The following is a 25,189-nucleotide window of genomic DNA, read 5'->3' as shown; positions in this document are numbered from 1 at the left end:
CTGGGGACAGGTGAGTATAAGTGCCTGATCTCCATGTATTATCACGGATAGCACACGGAGATTACACGTGTGCCAAAATCACAGCACACAGAGGGACATACTTACCTTTATCACGTCAGTGAAAATTGTGTGTGTTTTTCACTGACGTGTGACATTTAGTTGCATAATATACACTGCCTTGAAAAAGTATTCATACCTAGTGATTTTTTTCCACATTTTTTCATGTTATGCCCACAAATTTAAACTTGTTTTTTTGAGATTTTATGTGATATGATACATAATTTTCTACAATAATTTAGAAATATAAATCTGAAAATTGTGATGTGCCTTTGTTTTAGGATTCTGTAGTCTGATACCCCTAAATAAAATCGTGAGTGACCAATTGCCTCCTGAAGTCTCCTAGGTAGTAAATTGAGTCAACTAGTGTGTAGTTTATTCTCAGTATAGCTAAAGCAGTTATGCAGAAGTCTTTTTTGGAGAACATTTTAAGATCAAACAGCAGCATGAAAACCAAGGAACACAACAAACAGGTCTGGGATAACGTTGTGTAGAAGTATAAAGCAGGGTTAAGTTATAAAAAATATCTCAAGCTCTGAACATCTCACACAAAACTGGAACACAATCCATCATCCAATTCGGAAGGAGTATGGCATAACTACAAACCGACAAAACATGGCCATCTGTCTACACTGACATCCCAAGCAAGGAGAACACTAATTACAGAAACAGCCAAGAGGCCCATAGTGACTCTGGAGGAGCTGCAGAGATCACAGCTCAGGTGGGAGAATTTGTCCACAGGTTCGCTCACACTTGTGTATAAAAATAAAAATCAGCCCCATTCTCATCCAAAAAACTCAGTAAAGTGAAATCTGTTTGGTATTTTATGTCACCTCAATGTGTGATTTGTATTTTTCTCACCTAGCATCCATATGCCATATGTGTGCACTGCATTTTTTTTCTCAGCAACTATTAATTCAACAATTATTTACAGGACTAATTACAGTTTTCTTTGTTGCAGAATGGTAATATATCTGTACAAAACAGATGGCGTATGGATGGTCCGTGTGCTGACTGTGTCTTTTTTGCACCCATAGACTTGCATTGCTGAATCTCGTCAAACAAATATGGCCATTCGCAGCATGCTGCAATTTTTTCCTCATGCTGATTACAAATGAGACAAAAATCACAGATCTTGGATAAAAAATTTAAACAAGGGAGCGCATGTGAAGGGTCTGGGAGATAGCGGTGAGGAGGAGAAAAAGAATCTGCTCACCTGATGTGGTTGTGCAGCCCTCGCACAAACACGATATATGACGGGAGTGTGGTGTCAGTGATCTTCTAACCTGTTAGCCCACGATGTCCATCCAGGGAAGCACATTCTTGAAGGGCTGGTCACATGACAGATCACTGGGCGTCTCTGGTAATCTGACCTCTGTATCAAGCAGCTCTTGCCGTGAACCCACAGAGGGGAAGATCAGCAGTAAAGTATAGAAGCACGGTCTGATAGAGCGCTAAGGAGGCCACAGTATTAGATTCATTTTTTTAGAATTTATTGTTTTCTATCAGCCACAACGCATTTCGATATACACAATATCTTCATCAGGTGGATATGATTATCCACCTGATGAAGATATTGTGTATATCGAAACGTGTTGTGGCCGATAGATTAATTTTTTTAGAATTTATTGTTTTCTATCGCCACAACGCGTTTCAATATACACAATATCTTCATCAGGTGGATAATCATATCCACCTGATGAAGATATTGTGTATATCGAAATGCGTTTTGGCTGATAGAAAACAATAAATTCTAAAAAATTAATCTAATATTGTGGCCTCCTTAGTGCTCTATCAGACCGTGCTTCTATACTTTACTAAAAATCACAGATCAGCACTAACTCATTGAATAACATTGGTCTTTGTGCAATGCAGTATTTTTTTCTCGCATTGCACGTGTCTGTTTTATACGCAACTGTGAGTAAAGCCTTAGGCGGGCTTTGCACACTACGACATCGCAGGTGCGATGTCGGTGGGGTCAAATTGAAAATGACGTACTTCCGGCATCGCATGCGACATCGTAGTGTGTAAAGGCTCGATGATACGATTAACGAACGCAAAAGCGTCGTAATCGTATCATCGGTGCAGCGTCGGCGTAATCCATGATTACGCGGACGCGAAGGTCCGATGTTGTTCCTCGCTCCTGCGGCAGCACACATCGCTGTGTGTGAAGCCGCATGAGCGAGGAACATCTCCTACCGGCGTCACTGCGGCTTCCGTAGGATATGCGGAAGGAAGGAGGTGGGCGGGATGTTTACATACTGCTCATCTCCGCCCCTCCGCTCCTATTGGCCGCCTGCCGTGTGACATCACTTAATAAGGAGGCGGGTCGCCGGCCAGAGCGACGGTTGCAGGACAGGTGAGTCCATGTGAAGCTACCGTAGCGATAATGTTCGCTACGGCAGCTATCACAAGGATATCGCAGTTGCGACGGGCGCGGGCACTATCGCGCTCGGCATCGCAGCATCGGCCTGCGATGTCGCAGCGTGCAAAGTGCCCCTTAGTCATACTGTATGAAACAGTGGCAAGAAGAAAGGTGGTTTTTGAAAGTAAGCTGTAAGAAGTCCCATTTGCAATTTGAAAAAAGCCATGTGGACACAGCTAGCAAGTGGAAGAAGGTGATCTGGTCACAAGAGACCAAAATAGAATTTTTTGAGCTAAATGCAAAATGCTATGTGTGATGGAAAACTACAATGCACATCACCATGAAAACATCATCCCCACTGTCAAACATGGTGCTAAAAACATCATGCTGTGGGGATTCTTTTCTTCAGCAGAGACAGGAAAGCTGGTAAGAGTTGACGGGAAGATGGATAGAGCTAAATACAGGGCAATCCTGGAAGAAAAGAGGCTGCAAAAAACTTGAGACTGGGGACCAGGTTCACCTTCCAGCAGGATGACAAGCCTAAACATCCTGCTAGAGCTACAATGGATGATTTAGGTTATGTGCACACTTTGCGTTTTTCATGCGTTTCTGCAGCGTTTTCAGCTGCAGCGTTTTAATGCAAAAATGCATGTGTTTTGATTTTCAAGCAAAGTCTATGGAAAATAGGGATTCCTTGTGTGCACTATTGTTAGGGCCAGGTGGACGGGCAGACCCAGGAGGTGGATCCACTGGGCCGAACTCCTTGATGATGGTAAGGAGTCCGGGAGCTGGAGCACTACAGGTAGCAGGACAGTCCGTGCACAAGAGTAGAATGGAGAAGTCCCTGGGACCACGGAGTCACTGATGGTAGTCCGGGTGACGGAGCTCAGGTTCGGAAGCCGAGATGTTGTCAGGCGGAGTCCAGAACCGATGGAGCGAGAAGACGTGTCACCGCAGGGATCAGAGATGGAACGGACTGTCAGGATGGCAGATAGGCAGCGTTCGGGGTTTGGGATTCGGCAGGACCGGATGGCGAGGCAGGATCGGCTCTAGAAGAGAGAGAGGTGAGTATCTCACAGGAACACAAGGAGACCTGACTCCTAGCTTGGGAAACACGAAGAACAGGCCCCGCCCACTTGGACACTTAACCCCTTTATACCCTGTACCTGTGTGCCCAATTTCCTGTTAGTGGACTCTGGCCCTTTAAGAAAGGGTCAATGACCGCGCGCGCGCCCTAATGCGCATGCGCGAGGCCCGGGTGCCAGAAGCCAGGGCAGGGAGCGGTGAGGAGGAAGCAGCAGAGCCGGGCTGGGGCTGAGAAGCCTACGGGCGCCGGGAGCGGGGACCAGGACGCCTGGGAACCGCAGGCAATGGAGGCTGGAGACCGGGGAGCGGCGGAGACCGGACAGAAGAACCGGGGAGCGACGCAGGGAAGCCGGGGAGCGTGGCAGGTGAGCCGGGGAGCAGAGCAGGGGACCCGGGGAGCGTGACAACTATGCTGATAAAAACGCTGCGTTTTTGATGCAGAAATTTTGTCAAAATACCTGCGTTTAAAGAAGCAACATGTCAATTGTTTTTGCTATTTTGGCAGCGTTTTGCTAACATTAGAGTAAATGAGATGTTTCATAATGCATCCTAAATAAAAATCCAATCAATTTACATGCTTTTTTGATGCAGAAAGCATGCGTTTTTGACATTATATTAAGGGCATGATATGTCCCTTTACACATACACATAGTCCACAGTTAAATTAATGAAAATCATTAATTTAACGTTATACATAAATATTAGAACAAAGTTATCATTTTAATTAAATTAGCTATTTTGTGTATGATTTTATTCAAGATATTTGTTATCATTTTTGTCCTTTTTTTTCTTAGTGTTTGAAAGTTTAAACTTTATTTAGTAGTGTATTTGTATTTAAAACGTATCTGACTATAAGCAATGAAAAAGCAGGTGAAACGCGGTAAAAACGCGGCCAAAATGTAGTAAAAACGCAAGCGTATTTTTAGCATTTTAGTGGTCAAAACCAAATTTCACAAAGACAATTTCTGCCAGAGGATGCGTTTAGAACTACATCTACGTCAACGCAAATTGCGCACATAGCCTTAGATCTAAGCATATTCATGTGTGTGAATGGTCCAGTCACAGTCCAGGCCTAAACCCCATTGAGAATCTGTGACAAGACTTGACAATTCCTGTTCACAGATGCTTCTATCAAATCTCACTGAGCTACTTTGCGAAGAAGGAATGGGCAAATATTTCAGCCTTTGTTGTACAAAGCATTTTTACCCGCGTTTTTGCTGCAGAAATTTCTTGAGACAATGGTTGTAACCTTTCTGCAGACATTCCCCAGCAAAACGTATGGGAAAAAAATTAGCTGTGCGCACACTGCGTTTTTTTTCTCAAGAACATTCTTTCTGCAGAATTTCTTGAGAAAAAGAATGAGCATGTCACTTCTTTTTTGCAGGTACCTGTGTTTTTTGCCATAGATAATGGTAACATAACGCAGAGACCAACCTGCGGAAAAAAAAAGACCAAAAATGCGTAAAAAATGCATGTGTTGTTGGTGCGTTTTTGAACTCAAGTGCGCTAATCTTTCACTCTCAAGAAATTTCTTCAGAAATTTCTTGAGAAAAATCCTTTTTCTAGTGCGCACAGGGCCTTATATATTTTTTAAATTAAACGTTGTATTATTTTCTTTACACTTCACAAATATTTGCTGCTTAGTATAAATGGTTTGTACAAAATAATCCCTTGGCTTTTTTGGTTTATTTTTTTTTTCTATTACATAAAATACAATTACGTTTTGGCTTGGACCGCGAAGAAGGCGGTTTATACTGCCGAAACACGTTGTCCATAACGCACTATTTCCTGCAACTTACTATTCACAGCTTTGTCATATTTTTTAATTTTTCTACCAATAAATCCATAGTTTTATACCAACCGGACCTCTTGATATTTGCTTTTCCTTATAGCTATCTATCTATCTATCTATATCTATCTATCTATCTATATATATTTACACACAGTACAGTACAGACCAAAAGTTTGGACACACCTTCTCATTCAAAGAGTTTTCTTTATTTTCATGACTCTAAAAATTGTAGATTCACATTGAAGACATAAATACTATGAATGAAAACATGTGGAATGAAATACTTAAAAAAGTGTGAAACAACTGAAAATATGTCTTATATTCTAGGTTCTTCAAAGTAGCCACCTTTTGCTTTGATTACTGCTTTGCACACTCTTGGCATTCTCTTGATGAGCTTCAAGAGGTAGTCACCGGAAATGGTTTTCCAACAGTCTTGAAGGAGTTCCCAGAGATGCTTAGCACTTGTTGACCCTTTTGCCTTCACTCTGCGGTTCAGCTCACCCCAAACCATCTCGATTGGGTTCAGGTCTAGTGACTGTGGAGACCAGGTCATCTGGTGTAGCACCCCATCACTCTCCTTCTTAGTCAAATAGCCCTTACACAGCCTGGAGGTGTGTTTGGGGTCATTGTCCTGTTGAAAAATAAATGATGGTCCAACTAAACGCAAACCGGGTGGAATAGCATGCCGCTGCAAGATGCTGTGGTAGCCATGCTGGTTTATTATGCCTTCAATTTTGAATAAATCCCCAACAGTGTCACCAGCAAGGCACCCCCACACCATCACACCTCCTCCTCCATGCTTCACGGTGGGAACCAGGCATGTAGAGTCCATCCGTTCACCTTTTCTACAAAGACACGGTGGTTGGATCCAATCTCAAATTTGGATTAATCAGACCAAAGCACAGATTTCCACTGGTCTAATGTCCATTCCTTGTGTTCTTTAGCCCAAATAAGTCTCTTCTGCTTGTTGCCTGTCCTTAGCAGTGGTTTCCTAGCAGCTATTTTACCATGAAGGCCTGCTGCACAAAGTCTCCTCTTAACAGTTGTTCTAGAGATGAGAAGGTGTGTCCAAACTTTTAATCTGTACTGATTATAAACATTAAATATATACTGTATTTATATATATATATATATATATATAATGTATGTAAATGTAATTCTCATGGTGACATTAAAAAGAAAATCTAAACTCGCTTGATTCCTTGCTACCTTCTCGTCTCTAGTTATTCTAGACAAATAGGAAATATTACTCAGCCAAGGAGGTGGGTTGACTTCAAAGAATGGCTGAACAGGTATTTCTTCTGTGTAAAAGCGGGACCAGGAATCATGGACCCAGCACTATCGGAACTGGCGCAATGGAGAATTATCATCCGTTTACGATGACTGAAGCTGATGACTTCATATTAGAATTATGGGCTGTACACATGGATCACTCATAACTAGTGATGAGCGAGCTTTACCATGCTCAGGTGCTCGGTACTCATAACAAGCATGTTGGGCGCTTGGATGAGCTTGACTCGAGTACCGAGCATAATGGAAGTCAATAGGAAACCACAGCACTTTTCTGGAAGATCTTTCGGAAAAATGCTCCAGCTCCCCTTTGACTTCCATTATACTTGGTACACAAATTGCGTCTGTCTGAGTCCCCGACCTGATCGTTTTGAATACTGAGCACCTGACCATGGTAGTGGTTGCTCATCACTAATTATAAGTGATCCATGTCTACAGCCCATAATTCTGATTTGAAGACATGAGCTGCAGTCACTGTAAACTGATCATAATTACAGTCATAATAATCTGTAGAAGTTTCTTGAGCTTCCAAAAAATCCCGAACTCCTTACATTTTTTTACAAACAGGGCAAAAGAGCGCGGTATTTTCACGGATTGTCCTGGAGTTTCTAGAAGATTGGCCTCCCAAGTCATTATAGTACATTCCTTTTTTGGCACAAAAGTGTTGAACATGATGTAGATTTTTTTGGCTCACATGTCACCATGCTAGCTATTGCTGAGCATATCCAATGAGAATAGAAGGGACATGCTACATGCTAGATTCAGCACGTCAGTGCCTCCACAGTAGTGGATATAGTGCAGATAGTCATAAGAGACTGATTCATCGGATTGACTTATGATCTTACTAGTGCTTACATAAGTTTTTGGGGTTTTTTTGCTGATGTGTCTGACTGCTGCGTTTATGCACAAGCTGTGTATGATAAAATGATGTGTAATCGCTAAATGACTGATAAGAAATGCTGGACTACTGATATGAAGCGTATGACATAGATATTTCTTTCTCATTATACTGTTTTCTTCAATATTTGTCTGCATATTCACAGCTCCTCAGGGGAACAGTGATTTTATTTTAATTCTTTTTGGCATACTATACGTGCATTACAACACACTTAGGTATTTATAGTGAAGCCGAATAATTCTGTTACTGAAAGCTTAAATGTTATCCTGTACGGCTGAGAGTTTAATTATGGATAGAACTATTTTTTCATACAGATGTAGCTGCCGCCAACTTGGCGGCTCTGGTGCATTATGACTATAAAGTGTAGTACGGCGCTCATCAAAGTGAATGTGAGTGAGCGCAACACACAAATAGCATGGACATAGATAGTGGCGACTGCTACAGCTGCATGAATAGTATATGCTGCAATTGTTTTTCATTTTGTAGGGTTCCATATTATATGTGAATTGGAATACATGCCTGACTTATAGCACTGGTAAAGGGGTATTCCTATCTTGTCTGCATTATCATTGATAAGATCTATGATTCACTGCTTGTAGATGGCCATCATAGCTCTGGAGAAATAATTTGTCAGTTTCATTGGAGAGGTAGATACGCTTGGGAATAGGTCTTCAGGTGTCCCCAACACATATCACTCACAGGACTATGATGTGTGGCTCGTGGACCACTGCCAGTTTAGTGCATTATCACCATGTTTAGCAAATAGCCTTAAAGAGCAGGTCTCCAAATATTGACTTTTGTGAGTAACCCCATAGAGGCGCAGACATATACTGTCTTTTTGGTGTTTAAAGATGAATTAAGTATGGTATCTGATGATAGGATGATACTGCTAATCAGAGGTGGTGCTTAAAGCTGGATATGGAAGTGCTTGATGCAAAAGTACCAAATTGGGGTAAGGTGGGTACCCCTGTATGTAAGTGTGACACCCTGGACTATCAGGTCGTCACAGGGTATTGTGCAATCTGCCCTTCTGTGCAATATCCACCTCCTCCTTGATAACGGGTCCCTAACTAATGGTGTTGCAAACATCTGCACCACACCCACCAGACACACCAGTGGACAGCCTGAGTGGAATAGGGTCACCCACTTGGGGGGTTGGTTAGGAAGGTCAGGAGTGTCAGTTAGTTGAAGTTATAGTTGAGGTGAGAGTTTAAGTGGAGTAGGAGGCTGAAGTGAGGAGTGGAAGGAGAGAGGAGGTCAGGAGCCGGGCTCCTTTGGAAGCAACAAGGTGGCAGATGGTAGTCTGGACCTAGTAGGAGCTGGACCCATGGTCGCAGGGGATCGTGACAAGGGGCACGGAACTGTCGGCGGCCTTGTACCATCACCGGGCTGGGACCAGGGCACGATGGGGTACGTGGACCCTAGGTCACGGAGTAGCTTCAGGCAACCTGACAATTGACCCGACGAGGATGGAGCCTTCAAGATCCGTTCTCCACCTGCTCCAAAATCGGGGTACTAGCGCCACGAGGAGGATAGGACTTTCCACTAAAACGGTCAAGAAAATCCCAAGCGTGAACTCTGAGAGCAAGCTCCCACAGTTAGCCACACTGGGGAGTGGGACCCCACTAGTTTCATGCTATTGGGGCCAACCAAGATGTGAACTAAGTGCCAGGGACACAATCTAGCTCCCCTCAGCGGCAGCGGTGTCCAGAACTTTGGTTTATCCAGTTGTCGGTGTCAGCTTCTTGGACTGTGTGAGTAAGAAAGTGTTCCCCTTGGTTCCCCACGGCACTTCCTAATCACCATCACCGAGTCCCGGGGCATCCCCCCTACCCGTGCAGGGTTTTAACATCTGGCTGCCCCATTCCATCACTCCCGGGTATTCCCAGCTGCAGCGGTGGTACTCCTAATTACCTCACACCACGGGTGGCGTCATGAACTCTAAATATAATCCCCTGTAAATACTCCCTTCATTTGAGTGGCCGCACGACTCCCGGGTCCGGACGCCCCTCGAGCCACCGCGGATCCGGATCCGAGCAGCCCGGCTGCTGATACGGGGCGCCACATAAGTATACTATCTCAGTGTGCTTGCAAAGAGAAGGGGGGCCGGCACTGCTTATGAATGGCATGCAACAATAAGAAAATAAAAAATGTAATATTCACAAATTCATTCCTACTGTACCAATTCAATGAGATTTTTTGCAAATGATTGATCAATGATTTGAGCCCCCCTGCCCCGTCATGGCAAATCTCTATAGGGGGGTCCCTACACTATGTTATAAATTATTATCGTACCATAAGGTCTCATATAATGAGCAGGACCATATAAGAAACACCACCTACCCGAGACACATCTGAACCGCTCCCATGCTGCAAAGACTGACAACTGCGAATAAAGGCAGCCCATGTGCCAGTGTGTGGGGCAGAACCACACACACCAGCACAATGTCAAAACTGGCCCTCACAGTGCCAGACCAGCAAACATGGATGAGGACAGAACAGGCTCAGGCATGTGGTGCTTAAATAATGATGCATGTGGAACAGGGGGTGGTGGCTGTGTGTGAACAAGCACCAACATGAATTTTGATGGCAACAGAAGGAATTTGCAAACCACACTGGGTGTGCATGGCAAGGTGGCGGTCAACCACCGACCAGCTAAACGCAAAAAAGGAGGGGAGCCAGCACTGCTTATGAATGGCATGCAACAATAAGAAAATAAAAAGTGTAATATTCACAAATTCATTCCTACTGTAACAATTCAATGAGATTTTTTGCAAATGATTGATCAATGATTTGAGCCCCCCTGCCCCATCACGGCAAATCTCTATAGGGGGTCCCTACACTATGTTATAAATTATTATCGTACCATAAGGTCTCATCATATAATGAGCAGGAAAATATAAGAAACACCAGCTACCCGAGACATGTCTGAACCGCTCCCATGCTGCAAAGACTGACAACTGCGAATAAAGGCAGTGTAGGGACCTCCCTATAGAGATTTGCCGTGACGGGGTAGGGGGGCTCAAATCATTGATCAATCATTTGCAAAAAATCTCATTGAATTGTTACAGTAGGAATGAATTTGTGAATATTACACTTTTTATTTTCTTATTGTTGCATGCCATTCATAAGCAGTGCTGGCTCCCCTCCTCTTTGTGTCTCAGTGTGCTGTCTTTGGGAACGTTTTGTCTGTCATTAGGTTGGTAATGGTGGCTTTGAGTGTCAGAACTTTGAGGGGGGCAGGAGCAGAATGTCACTTCTCTGAGGGGAAGAGTTTGGATGCGGCTCATGACCCTCTTTCAGAGCTAAATGTGGATTTGCATTTAAGAAAGGTTGGGGACCACTAAGTTAAAGTCTAAAGGCTACTTTACACGCTGCGATATCGGTCCCGATATCGCTAGCGTGTGTACCCGCCCCCATCTGTTGTGCGACACGGGCAAATCGCTGCCCGTGCCGCACAACATCGCGCAGACCCGTCACACATACTTACCTGCCCGGCGACGTCGCTGTGACCGGCGAACCGCCTCCTTTCTAAGGGGGCGGTCCGTGCGGCGTCACAGCGACGTCACTGAGCGGCCGCCCAATAGAAGCGGAGGGGCAGAGATGAGTGGTTGGAACATCCCGCCCACCTCCTTCCTTCCTCATAGCGGCCGGGAGGCAGGTAAGGAGAGGTTCCTCTTTCCTGCGGCGTCACACATAGTGATGTGTGCTGCCGCAGGAGCGACGAACTACATCGTTACTGCTGCAGTAACCATAATCGAGAATGGACCCCCATGTCACCGATGAGCGATTTTGCAGGTTTTTGCAACGATGCAAAATCGCTCATCGGTGTCACACGCAGCAACATCGCTAATGCGGCCAGATGTGCGTCACAAATTCCGTGACCCCAACGACTCCGCATTAGCGATGTCGCAGCGTGTAAAGCCCCCTTTACTGCTACAGAAAAACCAACCATACAGTAGTACCAAAGTGTTTCTTAAAACCAATGTGGCTAGTGGTCGATTTGCATTGCCTGATTGTAATCGGGAGTTCTTAGTACCCTCACTAAGAGGGTATCCCAGAGTTAAGATATAAGGAATATTTTATATTTTTACATTAGATCTTTGACTACATCTGATCTACACCCAGGACAAGACTACCTGCAGCATCTTAAAGGGAGCCTGTGAGCAAAAAATGAATGAGAAAACTATGGACTGACACTTGGTATCAGCGGTGAACACAGAGTAAAGAGGACCCGAGTGTAAAAACAATAGAAGTTCAATGTCTCATAAGAATGCACTCCACTTGCTTTGGAGATGGAAGTTAGCTCCTTACATCTTGGACCCTGTGTGTTTGCACGAGTTGCACAAATGGCATGCCCACCACTGTTCGGTCCACCTTTGTTGTGGCAAAACAGTTTTCCCTCCTCTCTTCATTGATTTATAGCTCTGGCTTCACATCAGCCAGAAGAGTATGGAGATAGATGGAAAGCACATAGGTTGAAAGGTGCACTGAACTATTTGGCCATGCCAAGGGTGCACCAACAACCTGTGCTTGGTTTGAACAATCATTTTGTGCTGACAGACTCCCATAACCCCCTCTTAGCTGTCAGACTATTAATCCCCACCTTCTGCTGCGGGCTGCAGGCGGGGATCCGCGCACATGTCAGCTGATTTATAAAGCTGACATGTGTGCCTAGAAGCTATGAGTGAAATCGCTATCCACTCGTACCTGTTAACCCCTTAAATGGCGCTGTCAAGATGTGACAGCGCCAACGGCGATGATAGTAGATCAGTACTCACAGGCCGATTCTGGAAGTCACGTGACGTGATTACGTGGATCCGGTGGTTGTCATGGTAGCGCAGGGTCATGTGATAACTCCTGTAGCTCACATGACTCACTGTTTCACCCGGCCGAGAGCTGTGTGAGACAGGAAATGAGCATATCTGGTGTTCACAACGGTGTAGCTGTGATCAGCAGATATGGAAGAGCGATCAGACAGCTGACCAATAATAGTCCCCTCGGGTACCTAGTAAAATAAAAAAAGAGTTTTAAAAAAAGTAAAAAAAAATTTAAAAAATAAAAAAACCTAAATGTTCAAATCACCCCCCTTTCGCTCCATTTGAAAATTAAAGGGTTAAAAAAATAAAAAATATACACACATTTAGTGTTGCCGCATTCAGAAATGCTTGATCTATCAAAATATAAAATCAATCTATCTGATCGGTAAACGGTGTAGCGTCAAAAAAATTCCAAATGCCAAAATTATATTTTTTGGTCGCCGCATATTTTGCGCAAAATGCAATAACAGGCGATCAAAACGTAGCATCTGCGTAAAAATGATACTGTTAAAAACGTCAGCCCGAGACGCAAAAAATAAGCTGTCACCGAGCCATAGATCCCAAAAAAATGAGAATAATACGAGTTGCGGAAAATGGTGCAAAACGTACACCACTTTTTTTTGGACAAACTTTTGATTTTTTTAACCCCTTATATAAAAGTAAACCTGTACATATTTGGTGTCTACGAACACGCACCAACCTCAGGCATCACAACAACACATCAGTTTTAACATATAGTGAACATAGTGAATAAACACGGTGAATAAAATGTCCCAAAAACAATAGTGCAGTCGCATTTTGTTTTTGCAATTTTTCCGCATTAGGATTTTTTTTGCTGTTTTCCAGTACACTATATAGTAAAACTCATGGTTTCATTTAAAGGTACAGCTCGTTCCACAAACAATCCCTCATATGACCGTATTGACTGAAAAGTACAAAAATTACGTCTCTCGGAAGAAGAATGGCGAAAAAAAATCAGAAAGCGCAAAATCGGCCGGTCGTGAACGGTTAAACATTAGCTATATACAACACTAGAAAATACTATGCAAGCACAAGAAATTCTGATTTTTCAATTGCAATTCTTTTCTTCAGTGGTCACCAGTATCCACCTAGTACACAAAGCTGCTGCTATACATTGAATTCTAGTCTATGAGAACATAAAAATATAGGATAAATTGCCCGCAGAGGGGCTAGAATCCAGGTCTGGTAATGAACTTTGAATAATGTTCCTCAGCAAGCATTTTATCATAGTAAATGGAATTCCGTGGCTTCCTTTGCTGTAAATCAGAATGTGTGTTTATAGGGCACTTTTTAATCCAGGCTTAATATACAATTATTTTTTAATAATCGCAGCCTTAGAACTGCAGCTGTGAGCTCACTCCTTTTACCAGCTGACTGGAGTAAGCCGTTTTATGTAGCTAATATTGCTGGCCTTGTCAGGAGCGGAGAGTTATTTTCCTCAGGTGTGTTTGAGTAAGACTCCTAATTTCATTACTTTTAAAGGCAGTGTGAAAATAAAACATGTCATCTCCCTAGATATTGCAATGTTTGGTCAAATTGAAACGTTGTGTGATTACTTCCTACGTTCTCTCACCACTTTATAATGGCACATAGTTGATCAAACACAACTGAGCCTCCATTCTATACCCAAGACATAACTGGTCTTTGTAACAGCAGAGGCATAAGTATTAACACTCTTACGAACCTGCTTGCAACATGTGGTCCATGGCAATATTCTGTTTTCTAGGGAAAATGCATAACTAATATATAAGGGGTTTACACTTTTAGTTCTGTGAAGTCATAGAGAAATATTGTAAGGGAATATGAGAACCAGCCCACAATGAAGAGGCTGCTGAGCTTTTTAATGCACATAAAAAGCTATTCTGAGACATTATTTTGTCATTGAATTATGAAAAAGAAGGCATCATTTAAAGGGTTATTCCCAAAATCAAAATGTGGTATTTAAGGGATAAGTGTTCTCCTTGTGGAGAGTGGCACGCCAGTTGGAGGAGACTTAAAAGCCTTGCATGTTCCTCTGGGAAATTTAATATGAAATTGCTTCTTCAGAGAGGAAGAGGTCTTGAACTCTAGTGGCACCTATTGGAAGTAGCAATCCTAAAAGTCAGTATCGACCCTTTAAAGAAACCGGTCATATGACTTAGGATATATAAGCCAAACTAGAATTTCAATTTGCAGACACTGTGTTTCGGAGTATTGCCCCTCATCAGCGCAAAGTATGAGATATTGTTTGGCCAGGTAAGAGGCTAAGACTGGGATCTAAGGGGTAAGTTTTATCCTTGTGGAGAGTGACAAGCCAGGTCTGGCATGCCAGTATGAGGAGACTTAAATTCCTTGGACGCTCCTCTGGACAATTTAATATGCAAACTGCCTCTTCAGAGAGGAAGAGGACTGGAACTCTAGTGCCATAGCAATCCTAAAATGTGGTAATTAGTAATGCACTCAATTTCATTTTTGCTAATTAAACCGATTTCAGCTCTCAGCCCTTAGCCACATTGAGGCCTATTTTAGACCCAAGGTAAGGTTTTAATATTAGAGAGTGTAGGTACTATCCCAACTGGGTACACCTTGACGTTTGGTGGGATAGCTTTATGCTTTTTTTGATCAAAAACAGTGTTTACTAAGTACCCTATGTTTATATGCACTATGCTTTTATTTAGTTACAGCAGGGTATGTTTTTACAATTTTTTTCCTTGGTTTCTCTTAGTCTCATGGCCAGTGTGAACATGGTCTCACAAGTTCCATGTATACCATCTCATACTCCGGCTCACTTTTTTGTTTTTATGTAGTTTTTTTGTATTCAGTACAAACAGGGAGTGGCCCCCTTCTCAGCGAGCTGGACATTTCATTCTGTGAATCCACCTGACTGTGTGTGTCCTGTTGGGACCCGGTCGCTCTCAGCCCTTAGCCACATTGAGGCCTATTTTAGACCCATGGTAAGGTTTTAATATTAGAGAGTGTAGGTACTATCCCAACTGGGTACACCTTGACGTTTGGTGGGATAGCTTTATGCTTTTTTTGATCAAAAACAGTGTTTACTAAGTACCCTATGTTTATATGCACTATGCTTTTATTTAGTTACAGCAGGGTATGTTTTTACAATTTTTTTCCTTGGTTTCTCTTAGTCTCATGGCCAGTGTGAACATGGTCTCACAAGTTCCATGTATACCATCTCATACTCCGGCTCACTTTTTTGTTTTTACGATTTTTAAATATGTTGTATTTTAGACATATTACCCCCAAAGGATGCCTCCCTAGGCTCTTTTCCACTTCAGTTGCAATGGAACTATATAGGTGTGTTTCCAGTGCTCCTGGTCAATCCTAGGGCGGCTTTGCACGTTGCAACATCGCACGTGCGATGTCGGCGGGGTCAAATCGAAAGTGACACACATCCGGCGTCACTTTCGACATCGTAGTGTGTAAATCCTAGATGATACGATTAACGAGCGCAAAAGTGTCGTTATCGTATCATCGGTGTAGGCTCCGACTTTTTCAAAATTACCCTGCTGCGACAGGTACGATGTTGTTCCTCGTTCCTGCAGCAGCACACATCGCTGTGTGTGAAGCCGCAGGAGCGAGGAACATCACCTTACCTGCCGCCGGCGGCTATACGGAAGGAAGAAGGTGGGCGGGATGGCCCTCCGCTTTGATTGGCCGCCTGCCGTGTGACGTCGCTGTGACGTTGTACGAACCGCCCCCTTAGGAAGGAGGCAGGACGCCGGCCAGAGCGGCGTCGCAGGACAGGTGAGTGCATGTGAAGCTGGCGTAGCGATAATGTTCGCTATGCCAGGAATCACAAGATATCGCTGCTGCGACGGGGGGGGGCTATCGCGTGCGACATCGCAGCATCGGCTTGCGATGTCGCAACGTGCAAAGCCCGCCTTACACAGTGAAGTCTTTCTCAGCTAGATTCCTGCTAGTAGGGCTCTGCTGTGAAATGTGTATGCAACTGAGCTGTTCTCTTGATGGCTGACTGTCACAGAAAAGGGCAAAATGTCCCACATTGCAATGTAGAGAACTGAAACCAGGAAGCAGGAATGTCTCTGTGCTGATAATCAAGAGGAGCGATATGCTGCATTATCTGCTGTATAACGGGTTCGCTAAGAGGAGTGATATACTGCAGGATCAGACTTTATATACAGGGGTTTATTGGAGGATACACTGCAAAATAGAATTATGTTAAGAGGGACTGAGGCGTTGAGCTGTCTGTTGCCTGCCGCAGACTCCAAATGCTTCTGTGTTGATACATATGAGGTAAGATAATTCTCTGTTATATTCATCAAAAGAGCAGCATTTGCAGTTCACTTCATTGATCTTTCAGCAGTAGGCAACAGCAAAACCCTGCACTGCTTAAGAATTATAAGCTCCATTGTGAAGAAGTCCAAGAGAGTTGACTTATGCTTTTAACCAGTTAACCCTAATATAAAACTATAAAGACAGCCATACTGATGTAGATTGAGAGAAGATAAAGTCAGACAGGCAAAATACAAAGGCAGAAAGTACACATAGCCACTGGGTAAACTGAACATTTAGATTAGATTGATGGTAACCCAGGATAGGACTAGTCAGAAGTGCACAGGAGACGGGGGAGGGATCCGTAGCACTGAGGAGAAGCAAGTTCTGCCTAGAAATATAGTTATAGCAGATAAGCATAGGACCGCTTATACAGCTATTGGAGACTTGATGCACTGATGGACTGTAGATATATAAAAGACTCAAAGGTACAATAAAGAAACTTTATGTTGGCCTCAGTCTGTAAATTAACAATAAGTATTAATTTACTGTGTGTTGTGAAAAATAATATAATAACCTTTTAAAGGAAAACTAAACGTTGAAATTAATGTTTGACCTAAACAAGTAATATATAGTTGCTATTACTATTTCTTAGTTGAAAGCATTATGTGCATTATTCTTCAGGTTGTGTGGAAATACTGCTGGGAATAAAAGGATTAATCTCCTGCAAGTCAGTTCCATTTTCAGCTGATGGACAACTAAAGCTACTTCTCTTATCCATGGGGCAGGGTTTAGTACTATTTTGCCTTGCAGCCAGGAGACAGCAGGGAGGTTTATGTTGCAGCCAGTTGCATTACAGTCAGTCACACAGTGAGAAGGAGGACGGGAACATAGCTGAGCCCAATGGACAAAAATATATGTTTTAATTGTAATATTTGATCAAAGATAAGAGGCTTAAACATCAGCCCGTACTAGTTAGCTGTCAGTACAGGCTTCATACTGAAGATATATAGCTCCCAAGGCATAACAAGAGCTGTATCATATATATCTCAGTCAGAGGCTGGGAACAAAGGCTGTCATATGTGAAGAAATATTTTTCCTATGCTGAACACAATTAGTGTTATCACTGACTTCATTCTCCTCACTGTTTATTTGCTTTCCAGTTGGGCGCAGTTAGTTTCTATGCTCTGCTATACAGCTGTCAGACTGACAGAGTAGGGGAATAAACCTGGAGATCTCATCAAGCACAAAATGGGTTAAAATATTTCTTAACAATCAGTTAGCTGCTGACTGAGGTATATGTGATACAGCTCTTGTGAGTTGACACACATGTCCTGAGAGCTGTATATCTTTAGTCAGCAGCCCATACTGAAACGTGACTAGGACAGTCCGCAGGTTGAATTATTCTAGAGACAACATTTTATCTAATTCTCAGAGATCTCCTTTAAAAGAGGAATAGCTGGGATATTTTTTATTTTGGGTACTTTAATGTCCCTTCTAACTATTGATTTGTTAATTTAATCTGTGTCAAAGACTCCTATTTATGTGACTTTCCAACAAGTAAGGCTAGTTTCACATATCCGGCTTTTCACCGGTTTGACGGATGCGACGCACGCCAGTACAGTGTATACAGTTCACTGGCAGCGCAACAAGCGCTGGTCACATGCTGTCATGTGACCGGAGCATGTGACCCAGAAGTTGCGGTGCTGCCACTGTACTGTATCATACTGTACTGGCAAGCGCCGCATCCGTCAAACCGGCGAAAAGCCCGATGTGTGAAACCGGCCTAACAGAGAAGGTGGTTAAAACCAATTACTTTGGAATTTCTGGGAATTAATGGTGGATCCAAGCTCCAAAATTCCTTCCAGTGATATTTCTTATATTTGATTTGCAATTTAGTTATTCTAGATATGACAGTGCAGAATGTTTTAGCACCTCACTATTGTAAAAAAAAAAATTCAACCAATATACTATATACTTGCCATTGAATAAATAAGAGAGTTGATTTGACTTTTTTGAGTTTAATTTTTTTTTTTGCTTCTGCTATTCTATTTACACTAAAATTATTAAGAGTCAATCCAAATAAGAGGTCGTATTCTGGTAAGTAAACAGCTTTTCAGCCATATAATTTGACTCTATGATTTCCAAGTTTCACCTTTAAATGTCTTCACCTTTGAATATTAAAAAAAAAAAACAAGAATACATATTCCATTTTTTAGATTAAAGAAAAAGAAAATCGACTGATAAAATTGGAGGATGAAATTCACCATTTACTGGAGAAAAGTAGTTCTTGTCAAAGTGATCTACTTGAAACCCAAGCAGAGATGAAAATCCTCCTCCTGAATCTTTCCACTGCAGAGAAACAGATTAAATATTACACTACACAGGTATTTTCTTTCCATCGGTTATTAAATGTAGAATATGGAAGATGTCCAGTTTGCTCCATAGTTCTTCCATTCTGATCTCCTATCATGGGATAATGAAAGGCAGATAACAAATATCTCTTCAGAATTGGTGCATATGATAAATATTTTACTGTTCAACATTTGTTTTTTTTCTTTAACCGGGAAAATGCGTTCTTCCATGCTCAGCCAGTCAATCCAGGAGACAGAACATCCCTGTGCTGGGCTTTCCATGGCTGGTTCCTTGCTAGTATTTGTACAGCCTGCCTTCTGTGGTAACATCTTCACTTATGTGAGCACTACTGCATTCACATGGGAAAAAAACATCATCATCAGCAATAAAATGTGCACCAAAGTGCTGTCACAATGAGATTTTTGCAATCATCGATAACTGTCATGGCGGCATCAGGATCTATGGAAACTACAGATTTTGGCACTCTGCCTGCTAACTTCTCTGATGTCCATGATCAGCGCAGGGAGAGGCAGGTGTTGACCCACAGACTTAGGCAAATGAGCAAGACCTAATCTTTGCTCTGCTTCTTGTTAGTGTCTTTGATCACATGCTGTGGGTGAGCCAGTCATTTTGGCTCCCCTCCTATATATGCTGGTTGAACTTTTCCATTAATGCCAGCTATAGCTTACCTATACTGATCTGGTGAGGTCTTGTGATCCAGACGTACTGGTGGTTGTTGTGCATTACTGCTGTGAGAGGTTGTGGTGTTAAGCCTTGTTGTCTTTTTATTGCTGCCTTCTTGCTCTGGCTTTTCTTCTTAGTCTCTTAATTTTTATTCCTGTGAGTTTGCAGTGTCTGAGTTTCAGTTTTCCTCTGTCTCTCTTAGGCCTCTTTCACATGTTTGTGAAAATCACGCATGTTTTTCACGGACGTTTCAAAAGTGCGTATTGCCCTCCGTGTGCATTGTTTATGGCACACGTGTGTTCTTCATGTGCTATCCGTTATAACACAGGGAGAACAGGACCTTTCTGCTCACCTGTCCCTGGCATTGCTGTCCGTGGTTCTGATCTCCGGTCTCCGGTCCTGCCGACTCCCCGCCCGCAGTGGAGTGAATATGCGATGAGCATAATGAGCGGTGGTCGGAAGCAAGTGACAGCAGCGGCAGAGACAGCAGGGCTGGAGAAGGTGGGTATAGAAATTCCTTTTAATTCACAGACACGTGTGTTTTCTCCGGTGCATGTCACAAGGATTATATTCGTGCGGTCCGTGTGACACCCGTGATGCCGGAGAAAAACGGACATGTTTATGTGTGGAGCACATGGGAACACGTATGCTCCACACAGAAACATGGTCCATGGCAAAACACGCACGTGAGCGTAGACCCATTGATTTTAATGGGTCTACGTGTGCCCGTGTCTCCGGCATGTGAGAAAACGGACCAAACACGTGCCGGGAGACACGGATGTGTGAAGGAGGCCTTACTCTGTGTTTCCATCACACTCCTGCCCCTTCCTTGCCTGGGGGGGGTAACAGATTAGATCTCTTCAGGAGAACAGTAAGGCACAGGCTTCCGGCTTCTCCACCTTCAGGGATAAGCCGAAGGTCAGTGATAACCTAGGGTCTCCTACCATGAGACACAGTATAGGATCCCCCGTCCCTCGCTATCCAGCAGTCACATAGTGACAAGTACATGCAATTTATTGCACAATTTTCTGAAAATTGGTTCTGACATTTTTGTTTCCTGCAAAGAGCATGAACATAACCAAAACCAATTGCCTTTCATATGTGGAATATTTTTTCCCAACCTTTTATACTTCATAAACATTCATTATCATTCTTTAAGGGATTATTCTCCTAGACCAATATATTGCTCTTGGAGGTCTTCTCGATCACCTGGGCAGGTCATCCAATGTAATGCACATTAAAAAAGCTGTCCTTTTCAGGTGTGCAATTTTAAGGTTTTCGTGTTCCCTGCATCTCATTTACAAGGATGGAAATGCCAAGATCCAAGCTATAGACAGACACGTGTCAGGGGTCATTGTAGACCAATAGAGATATAAAAAGGCAAAGATAACTGAAGGCTAAATGTTTTTGATTTGATAGTGCGAGTTTTATTATATCCGAGATATTTAAAATTTCTAAACTAAATCTATGGGGAACAAGGGAACAATGATATATTCAGGTGACAGAATAATCCTTCATATTGTAGCAGATTGTATTTTGGACGCAATTTTATTATAATTCAGTGTGAAATATCTCGGTGGAAATTATTATGTATATAACGCTGAGAAGGAATATGAACACCATTTTCCTAAAAGTAATCTGTGTCCCAGCTTTATTAAATCCCCCCCTTGTTGTAGGCGCATTGAGCAGTAGGTAAAATTGGTATTGCAATCTGAATTGTTCACATAAGTAATTTAACAGAGTATCGGAGCTTGTACAGTAATAAGGCTTGTTTTAATCCTCTGGTTGTGGCTCCTGACACCATGGAACTGCACATTGCTTCTGTTTGCCCCTGTGGGGAGGTTAGATGACTGGAGGATTACAAAACCCGTGCCTTTTATTATTTGTACAGGCTCTATTCTCTGATAAAAGGAATGAAGAAAAATTGCATTCACACATTTGGCGAGGAACTCCTTACAACTGTATCTTCACACGCAGGTCAGGCATTGGCTGCTACTTTATGTGTGCCCCCGTCATCAGAATAGGAAAACTTAAGAGAATTGTTTAAAGATCTCGATCATAGTTAAAAAGCAGCTCTGGGCTGTAAAAAAAAAAAAAAAGGGCTCAAAGTAGCGAGCGCTTGCTTTTTGCTTTTTACCGCAATCACATGGTGATCTTTAAATAATCTCCTAAATGCTATAAAAAAAAAAGGTTTCTTAAAAGGTCTTCATCAAACCGCACATTTTTTATGTTCAAGGCTGAATTTTATGAGGAAATGATCGCGAAACTGCAAGAAGATTTGGAACAGTCAAAGAGACACTGCAGAAAATGTTCAAAAAGTCTGGAGTCTGCTGAGCAGAACATTTGTGATTTAAGACTGGAAATAACTTTATTACAAGCAAATCACAAACAGACAGTCGAGAAGGTAACACCGCTGTATTCCTCTTACATCTGATTTTGTTTTCATGTTACAATGCCGGACATAATTTTTGTTCAGTAGGTTTTATTTTTGTCTTCGGTTTGGATAGGGGAATGATAAAAGATACATATTGTTCTTCTATACCGGTGATTACCAAGTGTTCCTCCTCGATGGGCAGATCAACATTATTCCATCTTAGGCTGGACTCACACGAGCGTATGGCATCCGATGCGAGAGCATCAGATGCGATATGCTAATGCCCCCTGGCTCAGGCTCTGCTGCGAGCGTGAGCCGGGTGTCATGCGACTGTAACCCGATCTTGCGATCGGGTCACAGCTGTGAAGCTGAGTGCAGGCGCTGCGGAGGAGAGGGAGGGGTTAATCCTCCCATCTCCTCCACTGTCAGCTTGTGCGTAGATCGCACTGCACTGGGATAACATCCGAGTGCAGTCCGATGTATCTCTCGCATCCATTCACTTGAATGGGTGCGAGAGATACGGTGGTAGCAGCAAAGCGCAGCATGCTGCCGCTTTTCTCGCATCCAGAATCTGGATGCGAGAAAAGCTGACCAACAGCTCAACCTCATTGCCTAACATTGGTCAGAGTGCAATGCGAGAATTTCTCGCATTGCACTCGTCCGATTTTCACGCCCGTGTGAGTGTACCCTTATTGGAATCTACTGACACCTTAAAGTGGTTGAATGCTAAGATGCCCCAATTAAAATGAAAAACAAAAAAAACATAAACCTTGAGGACCAGCGCCACTCCAGCGATGTTAACGTTGTTTCCTGGCAGTTCCATCCGATAGAAAAATTTCATCTGATGGAAGTGAGAAGGCTGCAGCCAATCAATCCTTACATGACCACCGGGAACCACAGGAGCAATGACTGAAATGCTGCCAGTCCTAATGATATTTGTGCTAATTACTTATCTGGACACTTTACAATTAAGATGTATAAAACACTTTAAGGCTATGTACCCACGCTGCGGAAAATGCGCAAATTTTGCCGCGGATTTCTCGCGGAAAATGCGCGGATTTTCCAGAAATCTGCAGCACAGCTACTCCCCAGCCATTTCTATGGCATTTGGGAAATGCTGTGCCCACGCTGCAAATTTTTCCGCAGCGGAAATCGTGCGGATTTCCGTGCGGAAAAATCTGCAGCATGTCAATTATTGTTGCTGATTTTCGTGCGGCTTTTGCCTATTCAATTGAATTACAAAAAATCGCAAAATCCGCAACAAAATCCGCGTCAAATCCGCATCAAATCCGCACCTATGAAAAGGTGCGGATTCCAGGGGAAAGCTACGGATTTTGATGCAGAAAAATCCACAGATACAGAGTCCCGTGGGCACATAGCCTAAGGCTATGTGTGCAAGTTGCCTATTTTTGTGACCACAAAGAGGCAGCATTTTTGGCCACAAAAAACGCACTCGCAGCAAAAACGCAGCGGTAAAAACGCATGCATTTTTACCACTTTTTTGTGCGTTTTTGGTTTTGTTTTGCTGCGTTTTCGGTCACTGCATTTTGCTGCGTATTTACAATGCATTGCATGGGTGGAAAAACGCTGGAAAAAATTGACGTTACTTTTTTTTTCACCTCAAAAACGCAGCTAAAAAAAAAAAGCACTGCGCGGACAGCAAAAATGAAAACTCAAAGACTTTCCTGGGGAAGCAAAGTCATGCAGTTTATTGACCAAAAATGCGCCCGAAAAATGCACAAAAACGCACTGTGCGCACATAGCATACAGGGAACCTGTCAAGTGCAATAGGAAAAAAACACCAAGAAAGCCAGCTTACCAAACACAGTCCAGTGTATGCTGCTATTTCATGAGGAGGCTCTGCGTCGGATTGAATGGTAGGAGCTCTTGCCAGCAATTGTATAGAAGAGGAAGGATAAATCCAGTGAGCTCAATGGTTATTGATGAATAAAAAATATTTTTTTTATTTCAAAAATAAATAAAAAGTACAGATAGCAGCAAAAAGAGATCTGTTCAGGCAGAGATGGAAGATTACTGCTGTAAATGCACGGCAAGACGCATTTCGGCTATACCTTTATCATTGCCATTGTCAGGTGCAATATGCACCCATAACCACGAGCAGTTCTGGGTGTATATTGCTAATCCCTGCCTAACTGTCCCTGTATACACTAGCATAGATAAAGAGATCTTTAGAAAAAGTATTTCTAAAGATCTTTTATCTTATGCTAATGAGCACTATTACTAGTCCCTAGAGCGTTATATCCCCCGACTAGTCCGCCCTCTTAGCATGTTAGTACGCCCACAGGGACGTACTAACATGCTATTCAATGCAGCGTCACCAGCGGTGATGCGTGTACCTGTGTTCGCTGTGACCAAGCATTCTGAATGCCGGGCACTTCCAGTCATGCACAGTAGACCTCTCTGAAGCCGGGACACGTACGCCCGACTTCATACTGTGCATGACTGGAAGTGCCCGGCATTCCGAAGCGCGATCACAGCGAATACAGGTACGCACTTCATCGCTGGTGATGCTGAATTGAGTAGCATATTAGTACACCTCTGTGGGCATACTAATATGCTAAGAGGGTGGACAAGTCGGGGAATATAACACCCTTGGGACTAGTCCCTGCACTCATTAGCATAAGATAAAGGATATTTTGAAATACTTTTTCTAAAGATCCCTTTATCTATGCTAGTGTATACAGGGACAGTTAGGCAGGGATTGGCAATATGCACCCAGAACCACTTGTGGTTGTGGGTTCATATTGACCCTGAAAGGTTCCCTTTTAAGCATGAGTTCACAGAAGAATGAGTAATTCCATATCACATAGTACGTGACATTACTTTCATGTCAACATCAGATGAGATACGGACAGACATAATCACATGCTTGTATTATTCGGCCGATGGTGCTAAGTATCAAAGTATAGTGAACAAGGTAGATACAGCAACAACCAGCTGTATCGTAAGGCAGTAAAAAAAATCACTTTATTTGGTGATGTACAGAAATAGGTGAATCAAAATGTGGAGCAGATAGCCTACAGCTATTTCAGATATTCATGCCTTGAGAAAGCGCTAATTGTGTGAAACAGCCATAGGCTCAGATATGGACTGGCACCCAAGGAAACAGGTGAATCCCCCAGTGGCCCCCTCTGCATATGTGTGCCCTACACCTTCCTGTATCAGCAGTACTGGGCACAATACATTTGATTCCCCA

General features: G+C 43.0%; 1 protein-coding gene across 1 annotated transcript in view; it reads left to right on the top strand.

Moving 5' to 3' along the window:
- Positions 1-25,189, top strand: part of LOC142317132 (uncharacterized) — a 566,806-nt gene that overhangs the window by 255,627 nt on the left and 285,990 nt on the right. Inside the window, exons 16-17 of the mRNA XM_075353156.1 lie at positions 18,779-18,946; positions 21,835-22,002. Coding sequence (XP_075209271.1) covers positions 18,779-18,946; positions 21,835-22,002 — 336 coding nt within the window. The remainder of the gene's footprint in view (positions 1-18,778; positions 18,947-21,834; positions 22,003-25,189) is intronic.

The sequence above is a fragment of the Anomaloglossus baeobatrachus genome, chromosome 6, assembly GCF_048569485.1.
Source record: "Anomaloglossus baeobatrachus isolate aAnoBae1 chromosome 6, aAnoBae1.hap1, whole genome shotgun sequence".
In the NCBI taxonomy this organism is placed as follows: Eukaryota; Metazoa; Chordata; class Amphibia; order Anura; family Aromobatidae; genus Anomaloglossus; species Anomaloglossus baeobatrachus.
Note: the sequence above shows the minus strand (reverse complement) of the source record. Positions and strands in the feature narration are given on the sequence as shown.